Source organism: Oncorhynchus masou, unplaced genomic scaffold (genome assembly GCF_036934945.1).
Source record: "Oncorhynchus masou masou isolate Uvic2021 unplaced genomic scaffold, UVic_Omas_1.1 unplaced_scaffold_2125, whole genome shotgun sequence".
Lineage (NCBI taxonomy): Eukaryota > Metazoa > Chordata > Actinopteri > Salmoniformes > Salmonidae > Oncorhynchus > Oncorhynchus masou.
Genome location: NW_027008603.1, coordinates 12,501 through 37,512, shown reverse-complemented (window position 1 = coordinate 37,512; position 25,012 = coordinate 12,501). Strand labels below are relative to the sequence as shown.

Genomic DNA, 25,012 nt, shown 5'->3' with positions numbered 1-25,012 from the left:
CCTGGTACTCCCTGTATATAGCCATGTTATTACCTGGTACTTCCCGTATATAGCCATGTTATTACCTCCCTGTATATAGCCATGTTATTACCTGGTACTTCCTGTTTATAGCCATGCTATTACCTCCCTGTATATAGCCATGTTATTACCTGGTTCTTCCTGTATATAGCCATGTTATTACCTGGTACTACCTGTATATAACCATGTTATTACCTCCTGTATATAGCCATGTTATTACCTGGTACTTCCTGTATGTAGCCATGTTATTACCTGGTACTTCCTGTATGTAGCCATGTTATTACCTGGTACTTCCTGTTTATAGCCATGTAATTACCTGGTACTTCCTGTTTATAGCCATGTTCCTACCTATTTGGCACATGTGGAAAATAACATTTGATTTGATGATCTGAAATGTTGGTTACAGAGCAGAACAAAAGTGGAGAAATAAGTATTTTTAATTAGAGTTTTATTCTGAAAGTATAACTTCACTATACACATGGATCTACAACAGTTTTTTAAAAGTATAACTTCACTATACACATGGATCTACAACAGTTTTTTAAAAGTATAACTTCACTATGTACATGGATCTATTGCAGTAAATTGCCAAAGCAAATAATGCTTTTCAATTTTGCATGTTTGCATTTGGCCTGCGTCAATCTCCCATATTAAACAATATATATATTCCCAGTTAAACAGTACTTCACAATAATGTATTATTAATTTATACCCAGCAGCATCGTACATTCACATACATCATCCTTCATTAATCCCTCATTTAGAGCACTACATCATCCTTCATTAATCCCTCATTTAGAGCACAACATCATCCTTCATTAATCCCTCATTTAGAGCACTACATCATCCTTCATTAATCCCTCATTTAGAGCACAACATCATCCTTCATTAATCCCTCATTTAGAGCACAACATCATCCTTCATTAATCCCTCATTTAGAGTACTACATCATCCTTCATTAATCCCTCATTTAGAGCACAACATCATCCTTCATTAATCCCTCATTTAGAGCACTACATCATCCTTCATTAATCCCTCATTTAGAGAACTACATCATCCTTCATTAATCCCTCATTTAGAGCACAACATCATTAGAGTATAATTTCTGTTACCACTTCATTTTACATAATCAAATCATACAGAACAAAACAAAACATACTTATAATCCGAAAATCGAATCTAAAATGCACATATTTACATATGATTACGTCGACAACATACAGAATAAATATGTAACAACTGTTCCTCAACATGTTGGAGAGACACATTGGATGGTGGCCTGAGGTGGGTGGGTCCAGTATCTGATCTGAGTGTCGTCATTGGTCAACAGAGGATGGAGGGAGAGAATGGGGGAGGGGAGCTGGATGGAAGAGAGGATAGAGGGACGGAGGGAAGGGTCCTCCTCACGACATACTGGTCTTCACCCTCTCAAAGATCTGTCGGACCTTCACCGCCGGGACGCAGCCTTCCCTCACGATACTAATCGTGCCTGGAGGAGGAGGAAACACACTATTGACTGAGTGATCACTGACACATGAATCACAGGGTGGGACGAGGGTTGCAATGTCCCGGTAACTTTCCCAGGTTTTCCAGAAATCCTGGTCAGAGGATTCTTTGAAATCCAGGAATCTTTCAACCTGTATTTCTGGAAAGCCTGGGAATTTGGGGAAAGTTTCCAGAATGTTCCATCCCAAGACAGGACAACACAACCTAAGAGGCTAGTAATTAGTTATTGTAATGTGCTTCTGTTCTGTAACATCATACCTTCATCTATCTTGAGGCAGTTCACCACCGTTGAGGCTACGATCTCGTTGGAATCCCCGTCACACAGAACCCCCTGGATCTTATGGCCAAGCCGACTAGGATACACATAGAGACAGACAGTGTCAGAGTAGGTTCATGTTTAGGTTTAGGTTTAGGTCTACTACACCTGTTGTATTCAGCATTTCACTGTGAGGTCTACTACACCTGTTGTATTCAGCATTTCACTGTGAGGTCTACTACACCTGTTGTATTCAGCATTTCACTGTAAGGTCTACTACACCTGTTGTATTCAGCATTTCACTGTGAGGTCTACTACACCTGTTGTATTCAGCATTTCACTGTAAGGTCTACTACACCTGTTGTATTCAGCATTTCACTGTGAGTTCAACTACACCTGATGTATTCAGCATTTCACTGTAAGGTCTACTACACCTGTTGTATTCAGCATTTCACTGTGAGGTCTTCTACACCTGCTGTATTCAGCATTTCACTGTAAGGTCTAATTCAGCATTTCTGTGAGGTCTTCTACACCTGTTGTATTCAGCATTTCACTGTAAGGTCTACTACACCTGTTGTATTCAGCATTTCACTGTGAGGTCTACTACACCTGTTGTATTCAGCATTTCACTGTAAGGTCTCCTACACCAGTTGTTGTTTCATTCAGTATTTTTCACTGTAAGGTCTACTACACCTGTTGTATTTGGCGCATGTGACAAATAACATTTGATTTGATTTGATTTTGTTTGTAGGAATGATTCCACTCTAGATCAGCGAGATGCAGGCAAGAGTGTGAAAGGCGGTATTGAATGTGTCACTGTCTGTCACCTGGATTACACGACCTGTGCACCTACGTTGTTAACGTTCATTTGTAGGCCAGGTTGTAGCAACCTCATGATGGGTAGAGGGAAATTAGAGTATCATGTAGTAGCCTAAACCGATCACTGTTACGTTGAACTGGGTGAATGGAATAATGAATTCCAGTCATTCAATGGATAGATTTAAGGCCATGCTCTTAGAAAAATAATCGTCCTCACTATTCTTAAACGGCACCTACCATCACTGGAAACTAATCATCATGACCCTACAGCCAGCAGGACACAAGGCAGAGGACTGATTAACACAGATATATTAGTAGAACTGGATATTTACACAGCAGGCTGACTGATATGAAACCAGTCTGACAGGAAATATCAGACCAGTTTACAATACAACCAGCAATCCAAGATAGAAAAATACTTCAATACTGACATCACTTTCAGTGTCACGATCAGCATGAAGGGAGCATAGCTGTTCAAACTATCTGATGAAGGGAGCATAGCTGTTCAAACTATCTGATGAAGGGAGCATAGCTGTTCAAACTATCTGATGAAGGGAGCATAGCTGTTCAAACTATCTGATGAAGGGAGCATAGCTGTTCAAACTATCTGATGAAGGGAGCATAGCTGTTCAAACTATCTGATGAAGGGAGCATAGCTGTTCAAACTATCTGATGAAGGGAGCATAGCTGTTCAAACTATCTGATGAAGGGCATGAGTTCAAACTATCTGATGAAGGGAGCAGGTGTTCAAACTATCTGGTGGGAGTAGAGGATGGGCACAGGTGGATGAAGGTGATACCAACAGGCTAGAGTGGGTATAGTTGAGTACAGGTGGGTAGAGGTGAGTACAGGTGGGTAGAGGTGAGTACAGGTGGGTAGAGGTGGGTACAGGTGGGTAGAGGTGAGTACAGGTGGGTAGAGGTGAGTACAGGTGGGTAGAGGTGGGTAGAGGTGGGTAGAGGTGGGTAGAGGTGGTACAGGTGGGTAGAGGTGAGTACAGGTGGGTAGAGGTGAGTACAGGTGGGTAGAGGTGAGTACAGGTGGGTAGAGGTGAGTACAGGTGGGTAGAGGTGAGTACAGGTGGGTAGAGGTGGGTACTGGTGGGTAGAGGTGAGTACAGGTGGGTAGAGTGGGTACTGGTGGGTAGAGGTGGGTACAGGTGGGTAGAGGTGAGTACAGGTGGGTAGAGGTGGGTACAGGTGGGTACAGGCGGGTACAGGTGGGTAGAGGTGGGGTACTGGTGGGTACAGGTGAGTGTTATGATAGGACTTTACCTGATGACCATGTCGTGGTGCGTGCTGTCGGGTTCTCCACTGGGATTGGCTGAGGTGATGGCAAGTGGTCCGGTGATGTCACACAGGTGTCCTGTGACGGTGTGGTCAGGGACTCGGATCATGATGCTATCATTGGTCCCCACGCGGTCGTAGGCCGGACCCACACCTAGGCAACATGGGTAAACAATTAGAACATCAATCCAATGATCGCTCACAATATAGAATAAAGAAACCAAATAATATGTTGTTTCAATAAGTAGAGGTCAGGCATGCTGTTATCAAACCATTTCTGAGAGGTTCCCTAACTCTAATCCAATGTAAACCGGCAGGGTATCCTAGTGGTTAGAGCGTTGGACTAGTAACCGAAAGGTTGCAAGTTTAAACCCCTGAGCTGACATGGTACAAATCTGTCGTTCTGCCCCTGAACAGGCAGTTAACCCACTGTTCCTAGGCCGTCATTGAAAATAAGAATTTGTTCTTAACTGACTTGCCTAGATAAATAAAGGTAAAAAAAACAATTTAAAATCCCCATGCAGTTGAAGCCACAATCCTCCTCCTCATCCCTCCCCTCTCCTTCCCCTCCTCACCCCTTACCCAGTCTGAGTAGCCAGTCTCCCTTGCTGACGATGCAGCTGATCCCTCCAGGGTAGACATTCCTCATGAATTCCCAGAGTAGAGAGCTGAATGGGGGCTTGGCTGCCACCAGCTGCTCCACACTGGAGATACAGATACAGATGGGCTTCTCTGCTGGACGGTCCTTGATGTTGTAGATGTTCTCGATGGCCTGAGGGTTCTTGCAGGAAGCGGCCAGGGCGTAGACCGTATCGGTGGGGATTCCACAGACCCCCCCGTCGTCCAGCAGTCTGGAGATCTTCAGAAGACCGCTGGTCAGTCTGGAGTCTGCCACGGGACAAGGCAGGGCAGGGGAGGACTTCTGCTGCTGATTCACATCCTGAGACACAACAACACAGGGAGAGAGACACACGATATGGAACACAATAGAAAAGGAACGAACTGGATTAGAGAGAGGTAGAATAAAATGTAATGAAACACATGAACCCACTCCATTCTACTTGTCAGCTCATCCAGTGGAAAGCAACAGAATGGAATAGTGCCTTGTCCTCACCTTAACCAGTGGAGGCCCCATGGGCATCACACTCTGGCGGAAGGTACCGTTGACCAGTGATGCCAGGGTTCCATATAGACAGACGACAGAGAACACAGCTAGCATGGCAACTACAAGAACAACGCCAGAAATGTGTTAGAACAGTAACACAGCTGACATCTAGATTGCAAAATAATGTGTACATTTTACAGTTACTGTTTGAGCAGCAAACGTATCGATATACGGTCACGATGGACACCACATAACACTGTCTGAATCACAAACCCAACACTTCAACCACTCCGATCACTCCATAAAGGGCAGATGGCCAAGTGTTGGTTTTGGGTTTCAGCCTTACGGTATATCACAATAGGTTGTTGGAACCTTCATTGGGGAGAAATGAGGGCTTGTCATTAGTCTTGTTCTATTGACTGGAACAGAATCAGTGGAATGGTAGCAAATGCATCAAACACATAGTTTCAAGGTGGTTGATGCCATTCCATTTACTCCGTTCCAGCCATTATCATGAGCCGTGCTCCCCTCAGGAGCCTCCTGAGCCGTTTATGTAGAATGGGAGTCCTGTCAGTGTCGGGAGGTGAAAACAGGTCACTTACTCTCCAGCTGGTAGGGGAGCTGTTGCAGAGTGGACAGGAGGAAACACACCAGAACCGCCTCCATGACCACGGTCAGAGACAAGAGGACCAGGTTACCATACGCAGCTGGAAGGGACATGGAGAGGGTTAGGACCAGGTTACCCAGGTTACCATGGAGAGGGTTAGGACCAGGTTACCATGGAGAGGGTTAGGACCATTACCATACGCTGGAAGGGACATGGAGAGGGTTAGGACCAGGTTACCATGGAGAGGGTTAGGACCAGGTTACCATGGAGAGGGTTAGGACCAGGTTACCATGGAGAGGGTTTGGACCAGGTTACCATGGAGAGGGGACCAGGTTACCATGGAGAGGGTTAGGACCAGGTTACCATGGAGAGGGTTAGGACCAGGTTACCATGGAGAGGGTGAGGACCAGGTTACCATGGAGAGGGTGAGGACCAGGTTACCATGGAGAGGGTTAGGACCAGGTTACCATGGAGAGGGTTAGGACCAGGTTACCATGGAGAGGGTGAGGACCAGGTTACCATGGAGAGGGTGAGGACCAGGTTACAATGGAGAGATTTAGGACCAGGTTACCATGGAGAGGGTGAGGACCAGGTTACCATGGAGAGGTTTAGGACCAGGTTACCATGGAGAGGGTGAGGACCAGGTTACCATGGAGAGGGTGAGGACCAGGTTACCATGGAGAGGGTTAGGACCAGGTTACCATGGAGAGGGTTAGGACCAGGTTACCATGGAGAGGGTTAGGACCAGTTTACCATGGAGAGGGTTAGGACCAGGTTACCATGGAGAGGTTTAGGACCAGGTTACCATGGAGAGGGTTAGGACCAGGTTACCATGGAGAGGTTTAGGACCAGGTTACCATGGAGAGGGTTAGGACCAGGTTACCATGGAGAGGGTTAGGACCAGGTTACCATGGAGAGGGTTAGGACCAGGTTACCATGGAGAGGTTTAGGACCAGGTTACCATGGAGAGGGTTCGGACCAGGTTACCATGGAGTGGGCACTACTTTAGACCAGGGCCCTATTCTATATTTAGTGCACTACTATAGACCAGGGCCCTATTGTCTGTGTAGTGCACTACTTTTGACCAGGGCCCTATTCCCTATATATAGTGCACTACTTTAGACCAGGAACCATGGGGCTGTGTAGGGAATAGAATGCCATTTGGGAAAACCCACTCCGTTCTTCTCTCCCTCTGTGTTGCAGCAGGAGAAGAGGTAGATAAAGGTGATTTCATGTAAAGACTGACCGATGAGCATGAGGAAAGCGTTGATGACCAGGAAAGCGATGGCTCCAGCTGTAAACCCATAGGATCCTACTGGAGAGATCTGCAGCAAGGGGCCTGAGAAAAGAACACGGAGATGTTTTACTGAAACAGGCAACAGAGCATGGAGACATCAACAACAACAACAACAGCAACAGCAACGACATCAACAACCACATCAACAACATCAACAACAACATCAACAACAGCAACGACATCAACAACCACAACATCAACAACAGCAACGACATCAACAACCACATCAACAACATCAACAACAACATGAACAACAACATTAACAACAAGCACATCAACAACAACATCAATAACATGAACAACAACAACAACATCAACCACATCAACAACAGCAACAACAACATCAACAGCAACAACAACATCAACAACAACATGAACAACAACATTAACAACAAGCACATCAACAACAACATCAATAACATGAACAACAACAACAACATCAACAACATCAACAACAACATCAACAACAACATCAACAACAACATGAACAACAACATCATCAACAACAACATCAATAACATGAACAACAACAACAACATCAACCACATCAACAAAATCAACAACAGCAACAACATCAACAACAGCAGCAGCAACAACATCAACATAAACTAAAATAACATTAACAACAACATCAACAACGTCAACGACAACAATATCAACAACAACATCAAAAACATTAACAACAACATTAACAACAACATCAACCACATCAACAACAACAACAACAACAACAACAGGGTAGGAGATAATAACATGGCTATATATACAGGGTATCAAATAATAACATGGCTATATATACAGGGTATGAGATAATAACATGAATATATATACAGGGTATCAGGTAATAACATGGCTGTATAAACAGGGTATGAGATAATAACATGGTATGTATACAGGGTATCTTATAACAACATGGCTATATATACAGGGTTTCAGGTAATAACATGGTTATATATACAGGGTATCAGATAATAACATGGCTATATATACAGGGTATGAGATAATAACATGGCTATATATACAGGGTATGAGATAATAACATGGCTATATATACAGGGTATCAGATAATAACATGGATATATATATGGGGTATCAGGTAATGACATGGCTATATATACAGGGTATCAGATAATAACATGGCTATATATACAGGGTATCAGATAATAACATGGCTATATATTCAGGGTATCAGATAATAACATGGCTATATATACAGGTTATGATATTAATAAAATGGCTATATATACAGGGTATCAGATAATAACTTGGCTATATATACAGGGTATCAGATAATAACATGGCTATATATACAGGGTATCAGATAATAACATGGCTATATATACGGGTTATGATATTAATAAAATGGCTATATATACAGGGTATCAGATAATAACATGGCTATATATACAGGGTATCAGATTATAACATGGCTATATATACAGGGTATCAGATAATAACATGGCTATATATACAGGGTATGAGATAATAACATGGCTATATATACAGGGTATCAGATAATAACATGGCTGTATATACAGGGAATGAGATAATAACATTGCGCTATATACAGGGTATCAGATAATAACATGGCTATATATACAGGGTATCAGATAATAACATGGCTGTATATAAAGGGTATCAGATAATAACATGGCTATATATACAGGGTATGAGATAATAACATGGCTATATATACAGGGTATCAGGTAATAACATGGCTGTATATACAGGGTATCAGATAATAACATGGCTGTATATACAGGGTATGAGATAATAACATGGCTATATATACAGGGTATCAGGTAATAACATGGCTATATATTCAGGGTATCAGATAATAACATGGCTGTATATATGTGTTATCAGGTAATAACATGACTGTATATACAGGGTATGAGATAATAACATGGCTATATATACAGGGTATGAGATAATAACATGGCTATATATACAGGGTATCAGGTAATAACATGGCTGTATATATGGGGTATCAGGTAATAACATGACTGTATAAATAGGGTATCAGATAATAGCATGACTGTATATACAGGGTATCAGATAATAGCATGACTGTATAAATAGGGTAGAAGATAATAGCATGACTGTATATATAGGGTATCAGATAATAGCATGACTGTATATATAGGGTATCAGATAATAGCATGACTGTGTATATGGGGTATCAGGTAATAACATGGCTATATATACAGGGTATCAGATAATAACATGGCTATATATACAGGGTATCAGGTAATAACATGGCTATATATTCAGGGTATCAGATAATAACATGGCTATATATACAGGGTATCAGGTAATAACATGGCTATATATTCAGGGTATCAGATAATAACATGACTATATATATATGGGGTATCAGGTAATAACATGGCTGTATATATAGGGTATCAGATAATAACATGACTGTATATACAGGGTATCAGATAATAACATGGCTGTATATACAGGGTATCAGGTAATAACATGGCTATATATTCAGGGTATCAGATAATAACATGACTATATATATATGGGGTATCAGGTAATAACATGGCTGTATATATAGGGTATCAGGTAATAACATGACTGTATATACAGGGTATCAGATAATAACATGACTGTATATATGGGGTATCAGATAATAACATGACTGTATATACAGGGTATCAGATAATAACATGACTGTATATACAGGGTATCAGATAATAACATGGCTATATATACAGGGTATCAGATAATAACATGGCTATATATACAGGGTATCAGATAATAACATGGCTATATATATGGGGTAGAAGAGGTAGAAGCGTTTCACGGTCCTGTTGGTTACAGACTGAGTACATTGGTACTGCTTGCCGTGCGGTAGCAGAGAGAACATTCTATGGCTTGGGTGGCTGGAGTCTGAATTTGTATGGGGCTTTTCCTAGTTATTCAAAAAGTGAACTACTGTTAGGATTGGTTAGTGTTAGCTTGAAGTCATCCACATACCTGCGAAGCGATACCATGTCCAGGTGGCCCAGACAGACAGGTAGAAGGATGGGATGACGGAGCCAAACCTCTGTCCTCCTCTGACCTGCAGCCTGCTGACGAACCCCTGTACCACTGCTCCAGATACCAGAACCCAGGGAACACTCAGACGCAGGAAGGACACACTCTGACTGGATGAGGCCGCGTGAGCGCCGAGAGCGGCCACGCCGTTGGTCAGGTAGAACAGAGCGTCAGGGATCTGATTGGTCAGGGATGATGCTGATGATGATGAAGGCAGCGCCCCCTGGAGTTTCCTCGGGGAGCGAAAGCAGGACAGGAAGGAGAGGAGACAGTCGGAGGAGACGGGCTGAGGACCCACCGGGATCAGACTCTTCTCAGCGATAGAGTTGATCAGGCGGCAAAATGTCCCGTAGAGCGAAGCGGAGGCGAACAGGGAACAGGACACCCCGAAGAACACATAGTACCCCTGGAGGGGGATCTGGGGGACCGTGGAGACGGACAGCAGCAGGAACAGAGCATTATGGGTCACCTCCAGGGTGTCATTACTCAGACTGACAACCAAGAGAAGGAGCGCCACCGCCACGAAGAACCAATCACCAACCATCGCCTGTCTCCCAGTAGCCACCTCTCCCTCCGGCTCCGACACGATCACAGCCGACAACACAAACTCCTCCCACGCCTTGGTAAGCCAGTAGGTGGCATGCAGGCCGGCCTTGGTGACCAGGTAGCCATCTTGCCGCAGGTGAGCGTAGTAGCTAGAGAGGAGTTGAGCAGCAGAGATGATGGAGACCCACACAGCACCCAGGGAGAAGGACGTGACGTATCCAAAGCTGTAGAACAACATGATGAAGGGAGACACCGTGTCACAGAAGAAGAAGAGCGCCTGAGGTTCAGCGTACTTGGTGTTCTTCTTCTTCTCCTGTCCCAGGCTCTGGGCGCTGGCCGCAGGGCTGTTGGTCCCCAGCAGGAGCACGTTGAACAGGGGCGTGCCGAACCCCTTGAGGACATAGCGCTGCGCCAGACCTTTCACCAACAGGGGCGGCGCTGCCGTACACGGCGAAAAGGAGGATGAGGAGTTCTAGAATGCCAGAGACGACCAGTGGCCAGGCCGAGGACACGCCCACCGCCACAGCCTCAAACAGCAGGGTCAGCGTGATGGCACCGAACACAAAGGGCATGATGACGTTTACCGTGGCAGAGCAGAAGGCCAATAGGAAGGATAGAAGGATGTAGGGGACCAATCCCGCGATGGCAGACTGGGGGATGAGCAGGAGAGACAGCCAATCAGGACTCTGCGAGGTGCTGTTCCAGAGTTCAGCTGACAGGGATAGGTTGGTCGTGAGGGCAGTGAGCGGGGTCGTGTTACTCATCAGGTCATGTGACATGGTCAGGTTAGTTGTGATTGGTTGGGATGCACCCAGGAAGATGCGTGTGGCACCATAGCTGCCCCAGAGAGCTGCATAGCCAATGAAGGCTGTGCCACTCAGGTGGTCGTATTTACGGAACGACAGGAGTCCGGCAATCAGCTGACACACTCCACCTATCAGGATGAGATGGACACCTGAAACACAACACAGTGATGTTGAACAACACCTGAAACACAACACAGTGATGTTGAACAACCACCTGAAACACAACACAGTGATGTTGAACAACACCTGAAACACAACACAGTGATGTTGAACAACACCTGAAACACAACACAGTGATGTTGAACAACCACCTGAAACACAACACAGTGATGTTAAACAACCACCTGAAACACAACACAGTGATGTTGAACAAGACCTGAAACACAACACAGTGATGTTGAACAACACCTGAAACACAACACAGTGATGTTGAACAACCACCTGAAACACAACACAATGATGTTGAACAACACCTGAAACACAACACAGTGATGTTGAACAACACCTGAAACACAACACAGTGATGTTGAACATCCACCTGAAACACAACACAGTGATGTTGAACAACACCTGAAACACAACACAGTGATGTTGAACAACACCTGAAACACAACACAGTGATGTTGAACAACCACCTGAAACACAACACAGTGATGTTGAACAACCACCTGAAACACAACACAGTGATGTTAAACAACCACCTGAAACACAACACAGTGATGTTGAACAAGACCTGAAACACAACACAGTGATGTTGAACAACACCTGAAACACAACACAGTGATGTTGAACAACCACCTGAAACACAACACAGTGATGTTGAACAACCACCTGAAACACAACACAGTGATGTTGAACAACCACCTGAAACACAACACAGTGATGTTGAACAACCACCTGAAACACAACACAATGATGTTGAACAACCACCTGAAACACAACACAGTGATGTTGAACAACCACCTGAAACACAACACATCAAGAACAGGTAAAAGAGTAGGGTTAGTCATTGTGAAAGTGATTGTGATGGTGATCATGATGGATGGATTGATTAGCGTACCTGCCAGAATGTTCTCCACCCCCTCGGCAGATACTCCGGTTCTAGCTGTGTTGAAGTTCTGCAGTAGAACCAGGAACGCACTGATCCCATTGGCCAACATACCCAACACCCCCGGCTCCCCATAGAAACTGGCGGGAAAACCATCCAAGGTTGCCATGGCGCAGTGGTTTAGATACAGCTGTAAAACAGAGAAGATCCTAATATCATGTCAACATGAGAGAGACAACTGGAAAATAAAGAAAGAGTGAGAGAGACGGCTGAATGATGAAAATAGAAGTTATTCAGTAGGCTTTTATTCCAGCCGAGGTCAAATGTTTAACCACAAGGTTGTAGACTGAGCCCCCCTTGGCTCCCTCTTTCCTATGGGGAACCTGGTCAAAAGTAGTGCACTACAGTATATAGGGAGGAGGGGGCCATTTAGGATGCAGCCTAGCTGGTGTGGTTGGCTTGTCTGTCTGTCAACACGCTCCTCCAACCCAGGGCTGAGACTAGCTAAGCCTTCCTCCAGCTATACACTTAAACCTAATATTTGCTCTTTTCTATATCCTGTGGAATGGAAGTAAAGTATAAATGTGTTTCTGGTATAAATGTGTTTTGGATAATAAACCAGAAGATATATTTGGAGAGCTGATGATATCACCGAGCCAGGCCATCATGAAGGATAAATGTTTTGTTGACTGGAGAGATGACACATCCTTCTCTCTCAGACAGACAGACAGACAGACAGACAGACAGACAGACAGACAGACAGACAGACAGACAGACAGACAGACAGTAGGTGGGCATTAGAGAGACAGACAGACAATCAGACAGGCAGGCAGAGGATAGACAGTAGGTTGTCATTAGAGAGACAGACAGACAGACAGACAGACAGACAGACAGACAGACAGACAGACAGACAGACAGACAGACAGACAGTAGGTGGGCATTAGAGAGACAGACAGACAATCAGACAGGCAGGCAGAGGATAGACAGTAGGTTGTCATTAGAGAGACAGACAGACAGACAGACAGACAGACAGACAGACAGACAGACAGACAGACAGACAGAGACAGACAGACAGACAGACAGACAGACAGACAGACAGACAGACAGACAGACAGACAGACAGACAGACAGACAGACAGACAGAGAGACAGACAGACAGACAGACAAATATTCTTCATGTTAACTGATCCTATCTCAGCAGTCCTAGTCTGGCAGACTTCCTGGATACGAAGCAGGCCAGATTTATCTCAATACTTCATGTTATTTCTGAGTGAACATACAGATCACAGCTCCCTCTAGATGGAACACAGCAAACTACACTTATTATGAGAAAACCTTTAAGAAGTATTACTGTATATCTGTTAGACTGTCATACTGTATATCTGCTAGACTGTCATACTGTATATCTGTTAGACTGTCATACTGTATATCTGTTAGACTGTCATACTGTATATCTGTTAGACTGTCATACTGTATATCTGTTAGACTGTCATACTGTATATCTGTTAGACTGTCATACTGTATATCTGCTAGACTGTCATACTGTATATCTGCTAGACTGTCATACTGTATATCTGCTAGACTGTCATACTGTATATCTGCTAGACTGTCATACTGTATATCTGCTAGACTGTCATACTGTATATCTGTTAGACTGTCATACTGTATATCTGCTAGACTGTCATACTGTATATCTGTTAGACTGTCATACTGTATATCTGTTAGACTGTCATACTGTATATCTGTTAGACTGTCATACTGTATATCTGTTAGACTGTCATACTGTATATCTGTTAGACTGTCATACTGTATATCTGCTAGACTGTCATACTGTATATCTGTTAGACTGTCATACTGTATATCTGTTAGACTGTCATACTGTATATCTGTTAGACTGTCATACTGTATATCTGTTAGACTGTCATACTGTATATCTGCTAGACTGTCATACTGTATATCTGTTAGACTGTCATACTGTATATCTGTTAGACTGTCATACTGTATATCTGCTAGACTGTCATACTGTATATCTGCTAGACTGTCATACTGTATATCTGCTAGACTATCATACTGTATATCTGTTAGACTGTCATACTGTATATCTGCTAGACTGTCATACTGTATATCTGCTAGACTGTCATACTGTATATCTGTTAGACTGTCATACTGTATATCTGCTAGACTGTCATACTGTATATCTGCTAGACTGTCATACTGTATATCTGTTAGACTGTCATACTGTATATCTGTTAGACTGTCATACTGTATATCTGCTAGACTGTCATACTGTATATCTGTTAGACTGTCATACTGTATATCTGTTAGACTGTCATACTGTATATCTGTTAGACTGTCATACTGTATATCTGTTAGACTGTCAAACATCAAGTATATTATTAAGTTGAGGAATGTTTTTAGTTTAGTAGACGTCTTCTACTAATATCAGACCTCTCTCTCTCTCTCTCTCTTTCTTTCTCTCTCACTCTCCACTCTCCACTCTCCACTCTCCACTCACTCTCCACTCTCCACTCTCCACTCTCCACTCACTCTCCACTCTCCACTCTCCACTCTCCACTCTGCTCTCCTGTTCTCATCTCTCTCTCTCACCATTTTACCATTTCTCCCCTGAGTCTCTTCTAACTTGTCAGTCAACTTCTCCACAGTGCTAAAAGCTGTTTTTAACATTCTTTAACATTCATATTTACATCAAATACATGTTATTTCTAATCGTGCCATGAATGTTTTAAGATAATATATTGTTTGATCTGAAACTAGCCTATACAGTGCATTTACAGAGGGAAGAGATGGACAGATTATTCAGTGACAAGTAAGACAGAGTTTTTACCTGGCGGTGGACAAGATGGTGAAATGATGATTGTCAGGCTGAGAGAGAGAAGAGGTGATGCTGGGACGGAGAGAGAGAAAGGCTGTTAATCTGATGCTCTGGAGGAATGTTGATGTTTATCACCAGAAATATCCTGTCTTCAAGGTGGGAGGAGTTTCTGGAGTTCCCCTGGTCCCACCCGAGTGGTGACATCATACCTTACCTAAGAAGTCAATTACTTCCTTCTGATGATGATGAGGAGGAGGAAAAATCTCCGCTTGTGATTGGAGTAGAGGTGGTGTTTTGGAAGTTCCTGCCCCTTTCCCTGTTGTCTATCAGTTCAGACCTTTTGTCCATTCTGCAGTATATAAGACAGGCAGAGCTCACCTGAGAGACAACCTGCATCCTCCCTACCTATGCTACATCATCCACCCATCCATCCATCCCACGCCGACAGAGAAGCGAGAGGAGAAACAGAGAGAAGAGATCAAGAACAGACAGACAGACAGACAGACAGACAGACAGACAGACAGACAGACAGACAGACAGACATGCTCTCCAAAGTACAGGTAAGCCTCTTGTAGTCAATATGGTCACCAGGCATAACCTACAGTATATGACACTTATATTATTTAGTTTGAAATGGATAGGTCTCTTTCTGTTCAACTGCCTCATTGTGTTAGAGACCTAGAAACCTGCCTGTACATTAGTAGAGGATAGAGGTTAGAGACCTAGAAACCTGCCTGTACATTAGTAGAGGTTAGAGGTTAGAGACCTAGAAACCTGCCTGTACATTAGTAGAGGTTAGAGGTTAGAGACCTAGAAACCTGCCTGTACATTAGTAGAGGTTAGAGACCTAGAAACCTGTCAGTACATTAGTAGAGGTTAGAGACCTAGAAACCTGCCTGTACATTAGTAGAGGTTAGAGGTTAGAGACCTAGAAACCTGTCAGTACATTAGTAGAGGTTAGAGGTTAGAGACCTAGAAACCTGCCTGTACATTAGTAGAGGTTAGGGGTTAGATAACTAGAAACCTGTCAGTACATTAGTAGAGGTTAGAGACCTAGAAACCTGTCAGTACATTAGTAGAGGTTAGAGGTTAGAGACCTAGAAACCTGCCTGTACATTAGTAGAGGTTAGAGGTTAGAGACCTAGAAACCTGTCAGTACATTAGTAGAGGTTAGAGGTTAGAGACCTAGAAACCTGCCTGTACATTAGTAGAGGTTAGAGGTTAGAGACCTAGAAACCTGCCTGTACATTAGTAGAGGTTAGAGGTTAGAGACCTAGAAACCTGCCTGTACATTAGTAGAGGTTAGAGACCTAGAAACCTGCCTGTACATTAGTAGAGGTTAGAGACCTAGAAACCTGCCTGTACATTAGTAGAGGTTAGAGGTTAGAGACCTAGAAACCTGCCTGTACATTAGTAGAGGTTAGAGGTTAGAGACCTAGAAACCTGCCTGTACATTAGTAGAGGTTAGAGGTTAGAGACCTAGAAACCTACCTGTACATTAGTAGAGGTTAGAGGTTAGAGACCTAGAAACCTGCCTGTACATTAGTAGAGGTTAGAGGTTAGAGACCTAAAAACCTGCCTGTACATTAGTAGAGGTTAGGGGTTAGAGACCTAGAAACCTGCCTGTACATTAGTAGAGGTTAGAGGTTAGAGACCTAGAAACCTGCCTGTACATTAGTAGAGGTTAGAGGTTAGAGACCTAGAAACCTGCCTGTACATTAGTAGAGGTTAGGGGTTAGAGACCTAGAAACCTGCCTGTACATTAGTAGAGGTTAGAGGTTAGAGACCTAGAAACCTGCCTGTACATTAGTAGAGGTTAGAGGTTAGAGACCTAGAAACCTGCCTGTACATTAGTAGAGGTTAGGGGTTAGAGACCTAGAAACCTGTCAGTACATTAGTAGAGGTTAGAGGTTAGAGACCTAGAAACCTGTCAGTACATTAGTAGAGGTTAGAGACCTAGAAACCTGCCTGTACATTAGTAGAGGTTAGAGACCTAGAAACCTGCCTGTATATTAGTAGAGGTTAGAGACCTAGAAACCTGCCTGTACATTAGTAGAGGTTAGAGGTTAGAGACCTAGAAACCTGCCTGTACATTAGTAGAGGTTAGAGGTTAGAGACCTAGAAACCTGCCTGTACATTAGTAGAGGTTAGAGGTTAGAGACCTAGAAACCTGTCAGTACATTAGTAGAGGTTAGAGACCTAGAAACCTGTCAGTACATTAGTAGAGGTTAGAGACCTAGAAACCTGTCAGTACATTAGTAGAGGTTAGAGGTTAGATAACTAGAAACCTGCCTGTACATTAGTAGAGGTTAGAGGTTAGAGACCTAGAAACCTACCTGTACATTAGTAGAGGTTAGAGGTTAGAGGCCAGAAACCTGCCTGTACATTAGTAGAGGTTAGAGACCTAGAAACCTGCCTGTACATTAGTAGAGGTTAGAGGTTAGAGACCTAGAAACCTGTCAGTACATTAGTAGAGGTTAGAGACCTAGAAACCTGTCAGTACATTAGTAGAGGTTAGAGACCTAGAAACCTGTCAGTACATTAGTAGAGGTTAGAGACCTAGAAACCTACCTGTACATTAGTAGAGGTTAGAGGTTAGAGACCCAGAAACCTGCCTGTACATTAGTAGAGGTTAGAGGTTAGAGACCTAGAAACCTGTCAGTACATTAGTAGAGGTTAGAGGTTAGAGACCTAGAAACCTGCCTGTACATTAGTAGAGGTTAGAGACCTAGAAACCTGTCAGTACATTAGTAGAGGTTAGAGGTTAGAGACCTAGAAACCTGCCTGTACATTAGTAGAGGTTAGAGGTTAGATAACTAGAAACCTGCCTGTACATTAGTAGAGGTTAGAGGTTAGAGACCTAGAAACCTGTCAGTACATTAGTAGAGGTTAGAGGTTAGAGACCTAGAAACCTGTCTGTGGCATGTTGAGCTTTAACCATGTTGTGCTGCTACTATGTTGTGTTGCCACGGTGTTGTGCTGTTAAAACCTTTTGCTGATTCCATGTTGTTCTGCTACCATGTTGTGCCTCTACCATGTTGTGCATCTGCCATGTCGCGCTGCTACCATGTTGTGTCACTACCATGTTGTGCTTCTGCCATGTGCTGCTGCCATGTTGTGTCACTACCATGTTGTGTTTCTTCCATGTTGTGTTGCTACCATGTTGCTCTGTTACCATGTTGTGATGTTGTTCTGCTACCATGTTGTGTTGCTTCCATGTTGTGCTGCTACCATTAGGTGATGCTTCTATGTTGTGTTGCTGCCATGTTGAGCTGCCATGTTGCTCTGCTACCATGTTGTGATGTTGTTCTGCTACCATGTTGTGTTGCTTCCATGTTGTGCTGCTACCATGTTGTGCTACTACCATTAGGTGATGCTTCTATGTTGTGTTGCTGCCATGTTGAGCTGCCATGTTGAGCTGCTGCCATGTTGAGATGCAGCCATGTTGGGCTGCTACCATGTTGTGCTGCTACCATGTTGTGTTGCTACCATGTTGTGCTGCGACCTTGTTGTGTTGCTACCATGTTGTGCCGCTTCCATGTTGTGCTGCTACCATGTGAAACTTCTACCATGTTATGGTTCTACCATGTTGTTCTGCTACCTTGTTGTTCTGCTACCATGTTTCCTGCTGATATGGTGCACTGCTACCATGTGGAACTTCTACCATGTTGTTCTGCTACCTTGTTGTTCTGCTACCTTGTTGCTCTGCTGCCATGTTTCTGGCAGCAGTAGTGGCAGAGTAGTGTAACCCTCTGGCTCAGTATCTGGCAGAGTAGTGTAACCCTCTGGCTCAGTATCTGGCAGAGTAGTGTAACCCTCTGGCTCAGTATCTGGCAGAGTAGTGTAACCCTCTGGCTCAGTATCTGGCAGAGTAGTGTAACCCTCTGGCTCAGTATCTGGCAGAGTAGTGTAACCCTCTGGCTCAGTATCTGGTAGAGTAGTGTTACCCTCTGGCTCAGTATCTGGTAGAGTAGTGTTACCCTCTGGCTCAGTATCTGGCAGAGTATTGTTACCCTCTGGCTCAGTATCTGGCAGAGTATTGTGACCCTCTGGCTCAGTATCTGGCAGAGTATTGTGACCCTCTGGCTCAGTATCTGGCAGAGTATTGTAACCCTCTGGCTCAGTATCTGGCAGAGTATTGTGCCTTAGTAACCAAGGAAGAGAGTCTACATCAATGTTTCATGTTTTGATTCACACTGTGAACCTGTCATTCAGTAACTCATATGCAACAGTAAGCTGTGGTCTGATATGATGCTGTTTTCTGTCTGTTTCTGTGTTTCTCAGAGATCCTTCAGACCTTCGTCTGTTACGCTGAGACGACTCCACCAGTCAGCCCTGGATGGTCAGTAACAGCTCAGCTTGATCTCTCTCTCTCTCTGTCTCTCTGTCTCTCTGTCTCTCTGTCTCTCTCTCTCTCCCTCTCTCTCCCTCTCTCTCTCTCTGTCTCTCTCTCTCTCTCTCTCTGTCTCTCTCTCTCTCCCTCTCTCTCCTCTCTCTCTCTCTCTCCCTCTCTCTCTCTCTCTCTCTCTCTCTCTCTCTCTCTCTCTCTCTCTGTCTCTCTGTCTCTCTGTCTCTCTCTCTCTCTCTCTCTCTCTCTCTCTCTCTCTCTGTCTCTCTGTTTATCTCTCTCTGTCTCTCTGTCTCTCTGTCTCTCTGTCTCTCTGTCTCTCCCCCTCTCTCCTCTCCCCTCTCTCTCCTCTCTCTCTCTCTCTCTCTCTCTCTCAATTTAACACACATTAAGCTTCTTCTGTCCTCAGTGTTTTTCTGACAGTATATATATATAGAGGCTGTTGGTCGGCTCTATACTAACATAGAACTAGGCTATATAGACCTTCCTAGATACAGGCTGTGTTGGTTCTATACCAACCTCTCCTCTTGTCTCAGTTCAGACATCAGTAAACTGAGCTTGGAACATATCGGGGAGGTTTAAAACATTCCTGACTTCTTTCCTCGTCTCTCTCCTTCTCCTCCCTCTCCTCTCCTCTCCTCCTCCTCCTCCTCCTTCACCCTCCAGTGGTAGATCATCCAGCCTCAGAGGACAGTGTGACAGACAGTTTTGGCAGGTTCATCCAGGGTGTCCAGCCCCACCAGCTGACCCCCACCGTGCTCCAACGCAGTAAGAGGATGGTCCTAGACTCCATCGGAGTGGGACTACTGGGCAGCACCACACATGTCTTCCAGCTGGCCCTGCAACACTGTCAGGTGAGAGAACAGAAGACAACTTTATTGTCCATTGGTTAGAATGTTTAATGTTACTGTCTATCCTCTGTCTGTCTGTATGCCTGTCAGATTGTCTGTCTGTCTCTCTAACACCCCCTACTGTCTATCCTCTGTCTGTCTGTCTGTCTGTCTGTCTGTCTGACTGACTGTGTGTCTAACGCCCCCCTACTGTCTATCCTCTGTCTGTCTGTCTGCCTGCCTGCCTGTCTGTCTGGCTGTCTGTCTGTCTCTCTAACGCCCCCCTACTGTCTCTGCAGCACATGTACGGTCCTGATGACATCAGCAGTGTGTACGGACGCAGAGGAACCAGACTCTCCCCAACCCTGGCTGCCTTCGTCAACGGAGTGGCTGTGAGTAGATATATTTACACTAGATCTGAACAGACAATGTTGAGTAGATATATTTACACTAGATCTGAACAGACACACAGTTAGTAGATATACTAGCATGCCCCGCCTACCTGAGGATCTGTCATTTTCAGCCATCTATTTCCTGTGTTTGAGGGGTGCAAAATCCACTTGTCACTTAAAACCTCTTAAATGGGAAGTCCCCAAATTTGGGGACTGTATTTGAATGTTGTTATTCAATTCAATCTGGTATGAGAACGGTAGCCCCTCTCTGCAGAAGCAGGGTGTCTGCGGAAAGCTGAGTATCTTGGCTATTGATCAATGCCGTCAAATATCTGGTATGACTTACTACCATATATGGGCATACGAATTTCTAAGAACAGAATGAGCCGATGACCCTATTTCAAGATGGCTGCTACCTACATTCCGGTTAGCGTTGTGAAGCATAAAGGACATAAGCACATATTACGTAATACACTGAAAGCCGGGACTCCACAGATGTCTTATTTGTCTGCCTGTGACCTTCCGTTATTGATCAGCAGCTCTGAGATTCAAAATGTTCATTTTACAAGTTTTCACCAAACAGCAAACATCTTCCAAGCTGAGCTTCCATTTGTTCTGTGTTTGAGCTGTAGCTACATGGGGGGAACACATCTAGCCTATTGCCATCTGATGATGTATGACTTAATGGGAACATCGAATGTCCACCGAGTGACTGTCTGTGCACATCAAAAATATGATGTTGCCTGCTTACCAAGATTGAACGCTTTGGCCTGAATGTCACGCCTGAGGAAACCTGGCACCATCTTTACGGTGAAGCATGGTGGTGGCAGCATCATGCTGTGGGGATGTTTTTCATCGGCAGAGACTGGGAGACTAGTCAGGATCGAGGCAAAGAGGAAGGAAGCAATGTATAGAGAGATCCGTGATGAAAACCTGCTCCAGAGTGCTCAAGACCTCAAACTGGGGCCATGATTCATCTTCCAACAGGACAATGACCCTAATCACACAGTCAAGACAACGCAGGAGTGGCTTTGGGACAAGTCCTTGAGTGGACCAGCAAGAGCCCGGACTTGAACCCAATCAAACATCTCTGGAGAGACCTGAAAATAGCTGTGCAGCGATGCTCCCATCCAACCTGACAGAGCTTGAGAGAATATGCAGAGTGGAATGGAGAAACTCCCCAAATACAGGTGTAGCGTCATACCCAAGAAGACTCAAGGCTGTAATCGCTTCCAGAGGTGCTTCAACAAAGTACTAAGTAAAAGGTCTGCATACTTATGTAAATGTGATATTTCAATATTTTTTAAATAAATTCTGTCTAACGCCTGTTTTTGCTTTGTCATTGTGGAGTATTGTGATGTCAATATAGGGTATTGTGATGTCATTATGGGGTATTGTGATGTCATTATGGGGTATTGTGATGTCATAATGGGGTGTTGGGATGTCATTATGGGGTATTGTGATGTCATTATGGGGTATTGTGATGTCATTATGGGGTATTGTGATGATGTCATTATGTGGTATTGTGATGTCATTATGTGGTATTGTGATGTCATTATGGGGTATTGTGATGTCATTATGGGGTATTGGGATGTCATTATGGGGTATTGGGATGTCATTAGGGGGTATTGGGATGTCATTATGGGGTATTTTGATGTCATTATGGGGTATTGGGATGTCATTATGGGGTATTGGGATGTCATTATGGGGTGTTGGGATGTCATTAGGGGTGTTGGGATGTCATTAGGGGTGTTGGGATGTCATTATGGGGTATTGGGATGTCATTATGGGGTATTGGGATGTCATTATGGGGTGTTGCGATGTCATTAGGGGTGTTGGGATGTCATTATAGGGTATTGGGATGTCATTAGGGGCTATTGTGATGTCATTATGGGGTATTGGGATGTCATTAGGGGTATTGGGATGTCATTATGGGGTATTGTGATGTCATTATGGGGTGTTGGGATGTCATTAGGGGTGTTGGGGGTATTGGGATCATTATGGGGTATTGGGATGTCATTAGGGGCTATTGTGATGTCATTATGGGGTATTGGGATGTCATTAGGGGCTATTGTGATGTCATTATGGGCTATTGTGATGTCATTATGGGGTATTGTGTGTAGATTGATGAGAGTGAAAAAACTATTGAATCCATTTTAGAATAAAGCTGCAACGTAACATGTGGAAAAGGGTCAAGGGGCCTGAATACTTTCCGAATGCACTTATGCAAATGAGGCACATCTAATTTTCTTCATTTTAACACAAAATATAAATGATAATATCTGAAACAATGAGAATATAGGTCAGGTAGAACATTAACCATAAGGGTGCAGTGCTCTAATGCCATGGCAGTACTTCAGCCAGACGGTGAGGATGGTGATAATGCACGCAGCAGCCAGCCATGAAAACCATGGCCTCACCTCACCTCTCCAGGGTTTCCCTGCTCTGTCTGAGCGTTAGAGACAGACAGACACAGACGGCAGAGAGGTAAAAATATCAGAGAGCTGACAGGCAGATCGTCATCTTGTCATGCTAAGATCATTTAGCTCCACCCTTGGCAGAGCTCAGAACTAAAACAGAACTAGAACAGAGATTAGAGTCCTGACGTCCAAAACAAGCTGGAGATGTCAATAGGGTGGAGTCCAGCAGAGTGGACTAGCTGAAGTGCCTACTGAGTGAACATCCTTGTTGTTAAAACAATCTGCCCTCTGTGCCCAATAACATGCTTAACTTAGAGCCTCTCGCTGTGGGATACATAAGGAGATATTCATGACTCTACAGTCACTACACAGTCACTCTGACAGACCTGCTACCGTTATTATATTCCTGGGTCTCTACAGTCACTACACAGTCACTCTGACAGACCTGCTACTGTTATTATATTCATGGGTCTCTACAGTCACTACACAGTCACTCTGACAGACCTGCCAATGTTATTATATTCATGGGCCTCTACAGTCACTACACAGTCACTCTGCCAGACCTGCCAATGTTATTATATTCATGGGCCTCTACAGTCACTACACAGTCACTCTGACAGACCTGCTACTGTTATTATATTCATGGGTCTCTACAGTCACTACACAGTCACTCTGACAGACCTGCTACCGTTATTATATTCCTGGGCCTCTACAGTCACTACACAGTCACTCTGCCAGACCTGCCAATGTTATTATATTCATGGGCCTCTACAGTCACTACACAGTCACTCTGACAGACCTGCTACTGTTATTATATTCATGGGTCTCTACAGTCACTACACAGTCACTCTGACAGACCTGCTACCGTTATTATATTCCTGGGCCTCTACAGTCACTACACAGTCACTCTGACAGAGTCTGTAAATACTGGTTATTATATTCCTGGGCCTCTACAGTCCACTACACAGTCACTCTGCCAGTTATTACACCAGATAACTCTGACTGTTTACTGTCTGTTGTCCAGGTTAACCAGCTGTCTGCTGTGGATTAGTGACAACACATTTACCATCAACCACTGAGTCTGTAAATCCAGGCTGTCTTTATTCTGGGTCTGTTGTCCAGGATCACCGAGTCTGTTGTGTGTTTGTTCTCCAGGCTAACTGTGTTTGTTCTCCAGGCTAACTGTGTTTGTTGTGTGTCTGTTCTCCAGGCTAACTGTGTTTGTTGTGTGTCTGTTCTCCAGGCCCACTCCATGGACTTTGATGACACCTGGCACCCTGCCACTCACCCGTCAGGGGCAGTCCTTCCTGCCCTGCTGGCGGTCAGCGATATGCTGCCCAGTAACAGCAAGCCTAGTGGGCGGGACTTCCTGCTTGCGTTCAATGTGGGAATAGAGATCCAGGGACGACTGATGAGATTCTCCAATGAGGCTCACAACATCCCCAAGAGGTAAGGACTCTGACCCCTGACCCCTAACCTAAACCTAACCCTGACACTAACCCACCACATCCCCAAGAGGTAAGGACCCTGACCCCTAAACCTAACCCTGACACTAACCCACAACATCCCCAAGAGGTGAGATCGGTAACATCAGAACCTTGGAGTGTTGTGCTTCCTTAACATCTGACCCCCCTCTCCCTCCAGGTTCCACCCCCCTACTGTTGTTCTTCCTTAACATCTGACCTCTCTCTCCCTCCACCCCCTCTCCCTCCTTGTTCCACCCCCTACTGTTGTTCTTCCTTAACATCTGACCCCTCTCTCCCTCCACCCCCTCCACCCCCTCTGTTGTTCTTCCTCCTTGTTTCCACCCCCTACTGTTGTTCTTCCTTAACATCTGACCCTCTCTC

At 44.3% G+C, this 25,012-nt stretch overlaps 2 protein-coding genes and 1 pseudogene across 2 annotated transcripts; 1 reads left to right on the top strand and 2 right to left on the bottom strand.

Annotated features, from left to right (window-relative positions):
• Positions 1-437: 437 nt before the first annotated feature.
• LOC135532941 (uncharacterized) lies at positions 438-10,726 on the bottom strand. The gene is made up of 8 exons (XM_064960372.1): positions 9,883-10,726; positions 6,844-6,936; positions 5,593-5,697; positions 5,000-5,109; positions 4,468-4,825; positions 3,874-4,039; positions 1,783-1,877; positions 438-1,507 (listed from the first exon to the last, which is right to left on the bottom strand). The coding sequence occupies exons 1-8, from the start codon at positions 10,724-10,726 to the stop codon at positions 1,422-1,424; spliced, it is 1,857 nt and encodes a 618-aa protein (XP_064816444.1). The 3' UTR covers positions 438-1,421.
• A 33-nt stretch (positions 10,727-10,759) lies between these two features.
• Positions 10,760-15,315, bottom strand: LOC135532946 (uncharacterized). Its single transcript, XM_064960373.1, has 3 exons — positions 15,188-15,315; positions 12,355-12,532; positions 10,760-11,443 (listed from the first exon to the last, which is right to left on the bottom strand). Exons 2-3 carry the CDS (start codon positions 12,509-12,511, stop codon positions 10,773-10,775), a joined length of 828 nt encoding a protein of 275 aa, XP_064816445.1. The 5' UTR covers positions 12,512-12,532; positions 15,188-15,315; the 3' UTR covers positions 10,760-10,772.
• A 263-nt stretch (positions 15,316-15,578) lies between these two features.
• Positions 15,579-25,012, top strand: part of LOC135532945 (cis-aconitate decarboxylase-like) — a 10,742-nt pseudogene continuing 1,308 nt past the window's right edge.

What these genes read in the sequence shown, in the direction of transcription:
- LOC135532946 (XM_064960373.1), bottom strand. Translation starts at nt 12,511, where the DNA reads ATGGCAACCTTGGATGGTTTTCCCGCCAGTTTCTATGGGGAGCCGGGG. An exon ending in GGTGGAGAACATTCTGGCAG is followed by an intron (nt 11,444 to 12,354) that starts GTACGCTAATCA and finishes GTTGTGTTTCAG; the next exon opens with GTGTCCATCTCATCCTGATA.
- LOC135532941 (XM_064960372.1), bottom strand. Translation starts at nt 10,726, where the DNA reads ATGTTGTTCTACAGCTTTGGATACGTCACGTCCTTCTCCCTGGGTGCT. An exon ending in TGGGGCCTCCACTGGTTAAG is followed by an intron (nt 4,826 to 4,999) that starts GTGAGGACAAGG and finishes GTTGTGTCTCAG; the next exon opens with GATGTGAATCAGCAGCAGAA. An exon ending in CTGCCTCAAGATAGATGAAG is followed by an intron (nt 1,508 to 1,782) that starts GTATGATGTTAC and finishes CTCCTCCTCCAG; the next exon opens with GCACGATTAGTATCGTGAGG.